General features: G+C 35.3%; 1 protein-coding gene across 1 annotated transcript; it reads left to right on the forward strand.

The window, feature by feature from the left end:
• Positions 1 to 8,107: 8,107 nt before the first annotated feature.
• Positions 8,108 to 8,490, forward strand: LOC134278138 (uncharacterized). Its single transcript, XM_062760452.1, has 2 exons — positions 8,108 to 8,267; positions 8,411 to 8,490. Exons 1-2 carry the CDS (start codon positions 8,108 to 8,110, stop codon positions 8,488 to 8,490), a joined length of 240 nt encoding a protein of 79 aa, XP_062616436.1.
• The last annotated feature ends 2,584 nt before the right edge of the window (positions 8,491 to 11,074 follow it).

Here is an 11,074-nt window from a genome sequence, read left to right on the forward strand (position 1 = left end):
AGAGAATGAGTTCTTTTTTTTTAGTAAAATAAAGTATTAAATGTCACATTGGAGTGCGTCTCCATATGAATGAAAAATTCTCGAGAGGGAAGAATAACGATAAACAATCAGTTAATCAATCACATTAGGAAATGCTCAAAGAAAATAATATTGGCAGGACATATCAAAGGAAAACATTCACCGTAGGTTAAGAAGGAGGTCTTTCAATAATCACATAAGATAATGTGACAACAGTTGCGTAGAATGATAAATTGATTCTGGCTCTTGGAGAAACCTGGCTGAAAAGAAAGATTGGTAATGTTCAAAAGAGGCAATATAACACAAGTTGTATAATCTTGCGTCGACTCCTTCACAGAAAGTTATGAGATTGATTCAGAGATGAATATGGACAAGGATGGCAAGCAGTATAGTCTTTTGGATAATGCAAGACCACAGCATTTTGAAAATTTGGTGCTTGCAGCTCTTAAATGTTCATATCCAAATGCTGACAATGATGATGATCTCCTTTCACCAAGCAATGCAATCAAGTTGATCATATTCGAAAATGGGGTTTAAATTTTGATTTTCACTCCCTGCTTGAACATAGTAAAGAGATTTATTTATTGATTTATTTGATTTATGGAGTTAATTCATTTTATTTTTCTCCTTTATGCGTATTTTAATGGTGAAAAACTTTAGCTTCCGCCTCTTCTCTGTTTTGATGAAGAAATCTTTGTTCTGAGATGTCAGTCTTGAGAAGTAGGACATTATTCTGAGCTGAAAAGACAATTCATAAAGGATGAAATTAGCCTTCTTCCAACTCTCTTCACCTGTCTTGAAGGAAATCTAGCACATGCTGTTCCACTCGCATTTGTTTCTTTTCTTTTCAGAGTGCCCAACCCGTTGTTTGGAGTTGTCAGAGTCTAATGTTGCCATTAGAATGGAGATCTGCTCTGCACAATTTGATTTTATTACAAATCCTTAGTTGTTGTGGTTTAAAAAAAAAATTAAAAATTAAATATATCCATAGGTTTCAGAATTATTAACAAAAAAATATTTTATGTTCGTAAATTATTCTTTGTCAACAAATTAAATATCTATCTGGCTTGACGATCATATTTTGTAAGAAATTTATACTATACAGTTCTGAACAACATATTTTTTTAAATTCTAATGCATCCTAAAATATGTGCAAACATTTTTTTCCATGAAAAAATGGCAAATGGTTATATTAAAACAATACAGAGTTGACATCGGCCTTTCAATGCTGAATATCAAAACAATGCTGCACCAATAACGTAGGGGACAAATAAATATTTTCAAGTGTTTAAGTTCTTTGATGATAAATAATAATAATGGTTATCACATGTGTATGGCAGAATCAAGACTCAGGAACATGAGAAAAAAATATAGGGAAAAATAACGTGATTTAATTCGACGTTATATTTTGATTATGACGTCATTACGGCCATTGCCCTGCAACCACGTGTCTGTAGACTTCAAAATTAGCGATATTGATTATTTGGATTTTTCTGAAAACTCCCGCCTCATAATTAAAAACAGAATTTGAAACTTCCGACGAAGAAGAAATGATGTATGTTAACCAGCAGCCCTGGGTATGAGTCCTACCTCCAGAGCCAGAGAACCACGAACCGTCAAACTTACGGTGACATGGGTCAGGTTGTTATTTTAACACAGCATTAAATGTTTACAGAGCGTTCAATTCTTACCAAATGCTCTGGTAACACAGTCGTTAATATGTTGTTAATTTATCTAACACAGTGGTTAGTAAACACTGTTAAACGACTTCCACTTGGTCACCCACAATGCAATTTCACTTCCTACATAAACATAACACAATCATTGCTGTAAGCGTTTGCTCTAAAAACAAAGAAAGGGAAGAAATCAAAACCTTACTTTAACAAAAACAAATATAATCCAGAATCAGGTAAGGCTACATCCTAGTTTAGAATCTAAATTATTAAACACTGTTACTAATTAGAAAAGAACAGTGAATATGGAAATATAACATCTATGGTCAATGCTGCTGGTGTTACTCAAAGAAGTGTCCAAGGTCAAGGATAGGTGGAGAAACGTGCAGGGATGCCAAATCCGAATTTGCTGAACCCAACAAAGAGTCGAGACGCACCCCCCCCCCCTTATCACAGTCAGCCATTTACATCATTGACTTTAAGTACACCTTAAGGAGGAGCTTAATTTTGTGCTCTTGAGCACCAAGGGTAGGACTAGTATAAAATGGCTTTTTATTGTAAAGTTTAAATCCAAAAGTAGTCCCATGAGGGCCATGACCAATCATGGATTTGCTATTTTTTAGAAAATGATTGAGAAGAAGATTTTTAAAGAATTTTCCTATATATTTCTATGTTAAACGGCCATTTTGGCCCCGCCCTACCCCCGGGTGTCATGATTTGAACAAAATTGAATCTACACTACCTGAACATGCTTCCATATAAATATGATGAATAATGGCTTTGTCATTCTTGAGAAGAAGATTTTTAAAGAATTAAATTTTCCTATACATCTCTATGTAAAACGTTGGTCGGCCATTTTGGCCCCGCCTTATCCCCGGGGGTCATGATGCATGCTTCCATATATATATGATGAATTATGGCTTTGTCATTCTTGAGAAGAAGATTTTTTAAATTACCCCCCTCATGATTTGAACAAATGAGCATGCTCCCATATAAATATGATGAATTATGGCTTTGTCATTCTTGAGAAGAAGATTTTTAAAGAATTTTCCTATATATTTCTATGTAAACATTTTGGCCCCGCCCTACCCCCGGGGGTCATGATTTACTTGAATCTACACTACCTGAGGATTAAGTTTCATCTTTCCTGGCACAGCGGTTCTTGAGAAGAAAATTTTTAAAATAAACCACTAAATTTTCATTAATTCCCAATTATCTCCCCTTATAAGGGCGTGGCCTGCATTTGAACAAACTTAAACCCCTTTTACCCAAGGATGCTTTGTGGCAAGTTTGGTTGAAATTGGCCCAGCGGTTCTTGAGAGGAATTCGAGAAGTATTGAAAAGTTTACAGGCAGACGGACAGATGGACAGACAGACGGACGCCGGACAAAATGTGATCAGAAAAGCTCACTTGAGCCTTCGGCTCAGGTGAGCTAAAAAAAAACATATATATAATGATTACTGTATATTCCTAAATATAAACGTGGAATGAATTATCACGTTATTTCGCGAGAAACACCATACGCGAATTAAATTACTATAGTTTATTGTCCCCCGCTTGAAAAGTGGGGGATATTAATTTGGGTTTGTCCGTCCGTCTTTCTGTCTGTCTGTAACGCTTTCGTTTCCACACGATATCTCGAGAACCCTTTGAGCTTTTGCAATGAAATTTAGCATAGCAACTCTCTATGGACTAAAGAAGACCCCTATTGATTTTGAGGTCAAAAGGTCAAAGGTCAAGGTCATAAATAAGCAAATTCTGTCTGTTATAAAACTTTCATTTCCACACGATATCTCTAGAACCATTTGAGCTATCGCAATGAAATTTTACATAACTCCCTGTGGCATCATGAAGACCCCTATTGATTTTGAGGTCAAAAGGTCAAAGTTCAAGGTCTTAAATTTATACATTCTGTCTGTGTGTAACACTATCATTTGTTACTATAACTTATGATGATGAAAGCAAATCCAGAAAAATGTCAGGCATTTTCCATGGGGCACGGGTCACCATTTAAATTTAACGTCCCATCCGACGGACAAAAGTAATACAGTACTGGTATCTAGGGTAATTAAGAACTCTAAAACATGGTCTACGTTCCTTTAGATATGCAGGAGCCAAACTGTTGACTGAACTCCCAGAGAATATTAGAAATGCATCCATAATAAATCAAAGGTCTCATTAACAATTGGAATGGAGATTACTGTAAGTGTGGCTTCTGCAGATATTAATCTGTCTTATAGCTTGTGAACATAATCTATGTCATAACATGTAAACAATAGTCTACAGTGTGGACTTTTAACAAACCGGTTAGATTATAGTATCTAGTTTGTTGCAATTTTTTTCAGTGTTCCCAAGCTTCTTCTAGAATAACATTTTATGACAAACATGTGCTATTGTGGGTGCATGTATTGTCCACAACTGCAAGTCCATTGGGAGATGAGCCCGCTGTCAGGCAAATATGAGGTTGTGGTTTTATTTCAGCGCCCCAATGTGTTAAGCACTACTAAGAACATTACTGTCGAGTGGACCGGTCACTACAGTTCAGATTGAAGAATCCTGTTGAAAGACCTTCTGGGAGTATATCATGAATTTCTTCCTAGAAATATCCCTTATGAACAGCTTTCTTCTGTGGTTGAACACCCCGGGTACAGTGAAACCTCAAGTTCATTTTTCACTAAATGACTTTTCGTTTAGACATAGCACAGTGCTTGACTGGAGACTTCTCGAGTCGCAAGTCAAATTGAGCAACATTCGTTATTGAGTAGAAAAGAAGTTGAAGAAAATTGTACTACATAATTGTAAACATAAAACTATGAAAGTTTCTTAATTCACAAAAAAACTCGAAAAACTATACTTGTACAATAAATATAACACAATGTCAATATGGAAAAGTCAATTCAATCAATTCAAGACCCCCTCTCCAAGCTGCAGATAATCCAATCCCAATTCTCCATGGCAAGATGCACTCTGTACCAAAGAAAACGCCAGTGATGGCTATGGAATGAGGCCAAGAGTTTCACAGATACATACATGTATTCTACAAAGTCAATCACTTAATATAATTATTCATTATTGAGATGAACTACTTGTGGAAAGGTCAAGCCAGCCGTCTACCACATGCATATGTATGAATGAAAGCGGATGTTCTTTTGCAGACGCTGATCTGATCTCAACAAACTCCGGAGTATAGCCAAGTTTTATAATAGCTGTTCCCGCAAAGCACACTTTGGGATATTTCTGGTGTTAGATTGTGTCTGGTTGGTACTGTACTTTAAGTGGATTTCTTAAATTATAAATTTCTTTGAAGGTTCTGTATGAAAACGTTTGATTTTGTTTAAAATTCCTATCTTAGAAGTTACGTGCAGCACCCTGTCTGAAGAAGGTAATGTTTATTATTTTAAACTTTCTTCTAAAACATTTGGTAGTCTGGTCTTTAAATCAGTGCTTTTTTTTTTAAATCAAATTGAATAATTTAGAGTTAAGCACTTGAAGTTTACAATCAGGTTTATGATTTGATTTAACATATTTTATTATGAAATAAATACATGAATGGACTAGACTGCAGGCATATGCCATCTCCACATTTCTGACAATCAGGTATAGATTTTGACAGGTTTATGACAGTGTTAGGCAATATAAACACACACAGACTGCTTCATTAGAGGACATTACAAGGTTGCAGGAAACTTCAAGACAGCAAAATGTAAATAGATCGCTCACAAAAAATAATGATGTTATTTTATTTTATTATTATTATTTTTTTTACAAATGTTGATCAATGCTTGCAGCTTTTAATAGAACTCATTTTTCAAATTATAGTGGTTCAAGTTATGACTTTGTGCATGAAAAATTGCTTATAAGAATTGATTTGAACAGTTACATGTACTTTGAAAATCTCAAGTGACTGCTGTACCAGTTACTTCAAATTGGTTAAAAAAACATACAGTGTTAGACAATTCAACCATTTGATTGTTCAGTGTTTTCATATAATTTAAAGCGAAAGAGCAAAAATCTCTGTTACACATGAAACATATGGAGATAACGAACAGTATTCAAGATCAAATGTCCTTCAAAAAATACAAAATAGGAGCAGAGCAAACACGGACATCCAAAACATCGGAGGTGGGATCAGGTGCCATGGAGGGGTGAGCATCCCCTGCTGACCGGTCACACCCGCCATGTGCTCCATGTGATGATCGGGAAATAACGGAAAAATCCATAGTCAATTTAGTGTATAATAATAAAGACACAAATGGTATGAAAAACGTCATGTTTAATAAACTATCTATAGTTTGATATTTGAAAAAAAAAACACATTAAAACATGAAGCAACAGTGGCAAATATTAAAGTCTCAATATTTTTTTAAGAAGAAAGATTATTGAACAACTAGTGTTTACAATTTGGTTAATTGTGCCAGTTCGCATTACCTGCATTTTCGAGTCAATGAAGGAGATTCTCTGTTGATGAGGGGTTTTATGACAACTAATTTGGGGCAACTTTACTTCTTTGCACAATACGGAGCAACTTCATACAGGTACCATTCCCTATGTGCATCTTAGACACTTGAGAGGAATTGGTGTACATGTAAGCAGAGCACTGGGGGCCACTGTAGCAGTAGTCTTGAGAACGTTTACAGTCACCTCGGGACTGTCTGCCTACTTTCGCAGTAACATAATCCTAGGATTGTCTTTGCTTATTCTGAAATACTGTAACTTTGGTTGTGTTTGCTCTGCTCTTATTTTGTATTGTTTTATGGACTTTGAGATTGAATACTGTTCGTTATCTCCATATCCATCATTTGATTGAATAGAAAATTTACAAACTGTCATGTTCAGCATAAATAGATGATGGGTAATGCTAAAACATTACATATTATATGGTTTATATAATCTGTGATATTATTTTATCATACAAATACATATTTATAATGTGGCAACCATTAGAAGTGAAGAAAATTTCGTCTTTAATCTTCCTCAGACTCTTCAGAGGAAAAGTAATCCGGGGCCATCACCTCCATCAGCTTTGACCTGTCAATGTCTCCAAGTTTATCTCTGCTGAGGTTAGTTTAAGTCTTCTTCAGTTTTCTTGTTCTCTGTAAAACAGTCAAGAAAAATCTGTCATAAATTCATCATTTATACTGGTAACTGTGTTGTCATTTATTTTCGTGGGGGCTTAATTTTTGCTGTATTCCAGGTATCGAGAGACACCATGAACTTACAAGACACCAAGAAATATAAAATTTTATCTGTATTATTACAAAACATTCTACAAACACGAAATCATGTCTGGTCCAATATTTTTTTTGTCTAAAATCTCAGAAATTTGACCCAACAAAAAATGAAGGTAGATAGAGATGAATTTAAACGATTTGTTGTTTGTACCTCATGTTTTTGTTTATATGATTTTTTGGACTCTGGGAAAGATGGGATAAGTAATTGAAAACAATCCTCAAGCTGACAGTTAAGTTAGAAAGAGATATGTAAAATATAATTCTCCCTTAGTTAAACAGGTTATTTGCAAAGATAACATCAGAAATTTTTATCCATTGAAAGTATACTGTTTGAACAGTGTTATTACAATGTAATGCATTGAAACTATTTTGAAACGGAAAGAAATTGGGCAATTTTGGCAAAACTGGGATTCAGATTCCAACATTTTAAGAGTATGGAAAATTTTTTTCTTTCAATGGGGTACCCTTTCTTTCATACAGAGGGTTGCTCTTTTGGTGAACATAGGCTGGTTCCAGCCATTCAAACATAGGAACGATTATTCAGTAGGGGTTAAATATTTTGTTTTGTTAAATTTGCCCAGAAGCATTAGATTTAAGTATGAAAAGGTAATTATTGCTGGATTAATACCTGCTTTCAAAAAAGAGCCACACATTATTAAAAGTTGTTTAGAACCTATTGTAAATGAATTGCAAATGAATTAGAAACGCTTTGGAAAGGAGTCAGGTTAGACACAAGTTTGTTTAATTTATCGTCTATTTTTCGAGCAGCTGTGCTCTGTGTGTCTTGTCACATACCAGCCGCTCGCAGATGTTGTAGATTTAAGTCACATGCTGCTCGTTTTGGTTGTCACGTCACAAGTGTTTAAAAATCTTTCCTGGTGAGTTTGGGGAAAAAAGAGATTATTCAGGTTTTGATAAGCGGAATTGGAAAGCAAGAACAAATAATCTACATGCTTAAAGGAGTTAAAAACACAACAGGTAGATAAAATTTCAAGGGAATCTGGGACTTTTTAAAGTGAGAATGATGATCGGGGAAGCTGAGAGAACAAGGTTATAGATACTCGGAGACGCAAGTGAGTGGTTGGTTGAAGACTTGTTCGCCCATAATGGCAAGTCTGATGTGTAGAAGAAACGTAGGAATTGTTAAATTTTATCATCAAGTATCATTGAGAAATGCATATAGTATGTGTATTTCATTTTTGAGAAATGACAAGAAAGACTTTTCATTCTTCTCTGGTATGGAGGATATCCGTGGCAAAGACCATGCAGTTACTCCAACGTGTTTCGTATCTAGTGGTTTTACATCTACAGGTAAAACTTCTGAAGAAATCCAACCCATTTCTAGTAAGAGAAAGCATGAATCTGATTAAGATGGAGAGAATAGCTCAGCTTCATCATTATGTACAAGTCAAAAGAAAAAGCGACGAACACAGTCATCAGAAGTTAAGGTTTTTTAAGCACATAGTAATAAGAAGCAAATGGAGCAGAGAGAAAAAAAATTCACACTGACAGAATGGCAATGTTTAGATCCCTACTTAGAACAATGAAAAAGTTCATAACTATATAATTCATTATTTTCATTTTTACTATCTTTCATCTGCTGACCTAAATAAAAAAGCTCCTCCATAGGCGGATGAGTCACAAAAATTTTTCTGTGCATAAAACTTGTGTTTGTTCATGCTTTACGAGTAATTTCAAATGTATATTTAAACATAATTTGTCAATTTGGATAGTAAGTTCCTCTAAGTAAACTCAAGTGACCTATTGGTATCTGTTTTCGTCGTCGTCTGTCGTGTATTCACATTTGAACATTTTCAGCTTCATCCACAACCGCTCAACCGAGTTTGACACAAAGCACTTATGGAGAACAAAAATTGTGTATTTCATGGTCCATGCCCCCCTTGGGCCTGGGAGGGGTGGAAGCCAAAACCGCTAAAATCAATAAATCTTTAAAAATGTTCTTCTTCACTCCTGGGCATAGAGGAATCAAACTATTGGCATGCATTGAGTCCTCTACTAAAACTGTGAAATTCATGACTTCAGGGTCAGGGGTTCTAGTGCTAGGGCGGGGCTAAATTAATTATATAGTGAAAATGCGTTATTTCTTTGAAAATCTTCTTCTCTGTTCTTGGGCATTAAATAAACTAAGCAAGTACATAGTTATGTTGGATGAAGATGTCTCTTCCGAAATTGTGAATTTAATGTCCCCTGGGTAAGGGGTTCTGGTGTTAGGCCGGGGTCTATTGATTATATAGTAAAAATACATCAATACATCAATTCTTTAAAAATTTTCTCTTCTGCTCCTGTAATAAATCCATGAACTATGTACTTAGTATGATGAGGAAGGATGCTTCTTCCCAATTTGTGTATTTCATGTCCCCTGAGTAAGGGGCTCTGGTGTTAGGGCAGGTCTTTAGTGATTAAATAGTGGAAAAGCATGAATTCTTTGAAAATCTTTTCCTTTGCTCCTAGTCAATATGTTAATGATCTAATTACATATTTATGATGAAAAAAGGTGTCTCTTTCAAAATCGTTAATTTCAGGTTACCGGGGGCGGGGTTGCTTTGCCTAAAAATAAATTAATGCTTTGAAATCTGCTCTATGATGTTAACCAACCATTGAGATAAATGAATTAAAAATTATGCTAAAATTCCAAAATTTTGAAATATGTTGCCCCATGTTGCACTAGGGTCAGTGGTTCCTGTAGGATGGGGTACACAACTGGTGGTTATAAAGTGGAAATGCATTTTCTCTTTCTTACTCTGATCTACCTCAAGGTAATAAGTAAACAAAGTAAAATACTGACCGGACACAACCTAACAGGGAACGCACCCCGGGTTGGCTTTCTTGGTTCGCATAAAGAAGCTGTTTTCTATAGTATACTATATATAATCACCGGTTCCTACCGCCGTGCTATTTATTATATTTGAAAATCAATATGGTTAGGTATGCTCATGATTACGAATCCGTTACAATGCATTGTCAGGTAAGTTTGTGTTGGAAAACGTTTTAAGATAGGCTTCGAATTTATGTTCATTTAGTATAATATTTTATTATATTAGTATAATATTGCATTTTATTGAAGGAAAAAGTTCGTGTCGACTGAACGAGGAAGAAGTCAACATTATAAAAAAAGATTTTCAAGATGAATATTCAATAACATAAGGAGCTGCGCAAAAGAAATTGTGAGAAAGCAATTGATTAATATAAAGAGTTGAGAAGATTACACTGGAAAAAAATTATAAACACTCCACATAATTACACTGCTCTCGAGAAAATCAAAAAAAAATAAGCAACGAAAAATTGTACGTCTCGTTCATTGGCTACATGCATGACAACCCTAAAAAATGCGAAGCCCTTGAGCACTGCATTCAATCTCCGTTCACTCTACGGTCAGGCGGATGTAGCTCATTTATTAAGATTTAAAAATATTTTACTCGACGCAGATTCAGTAAGAATATAAGTCTTATAAACACTAATTGTAGACGTTTGTTATAATTAGAGTTTCTCGATCGGTTAATTTTTTTTTTTTCAAAGAAAAAAAAATAAGAACTGGTTAAAGTAATTTATGAAAAGTTTCACCTCATCTATTTAAAAAAAAATCTTCAGACAGCGGCAGCAATTATACTGCAAGCATCCTACATAAAGTGTTGGGCAAAACAAAATAATGTTTTTGGCTACAGGCATGACAGCCCTGAAAAATACGAAACCCTTAAGAAAATCTATTCGGTCTCCTTTTAACCAAGGGTCAGGAGGATGTAGCTCATCATCAACCAAGTATAGTCCGGTGTTGTCAAAGTTCATCTCGACGTCACCCGAATTCATCTCGCAAGCCAAGACAACGCTGTCAACGTCTGACCTAGCGTCAACCGCACCTTCATTGGTATCAAGATTCAAGCCATCAGTGCCAGAGTATAGCCCGGTGTCTACAGGATTTGCCCCCGTGTCTCAAGAACATTTCATTCCGTCACCTGACCACACCTTAATACTTTTCAGGCGACATTTATGTACCAACCAAGGTTATCGGAATGTACTCAGGTGACATCCAGAAAGATCTCAGCATGTGAAGGATCCTGATATCCTTTAATGAAACACATGGAGATAATGAACAGCATTCAAGATCAAAAGTCTATAAAACAATACGAAATAGG

Source organism: Saccostrea cucullata, unplaced genomic scaffold, assembly GCF_032062105.1.
Source record: "Saccostrea cucullata isolate Sc308-1 unplaced genomic scaffold, CSIRO_AGI_Scuc_v1 ctg2372, whole genome shotgun sequence".
NCBI classification, from domain to species: domain Eukaryota; kingdom Metazoa; phylum Mollusca; class Bivalvia; order Ostreida; family Ostreidae; genus Saccostrea; species Saccostrea cuccullata.

Excerpts from the sequence above, each read along its gene's own strand:
- LOC134278138 (XM_062760452.1), top strand. The coding sequence starts at position 8,108 with ATGTGTATTTCATTTTTGAGAAATGACAAGAAAGACTTTTCATTCTTC. Across the intron at positions 8,268-8,410 it reads AGAAATCCAACCCATTTCTA|AGAGAAAAAAAATTCACACT; the intron begins GTAAGAGAAAGC and ends CAAATGGAGCAG.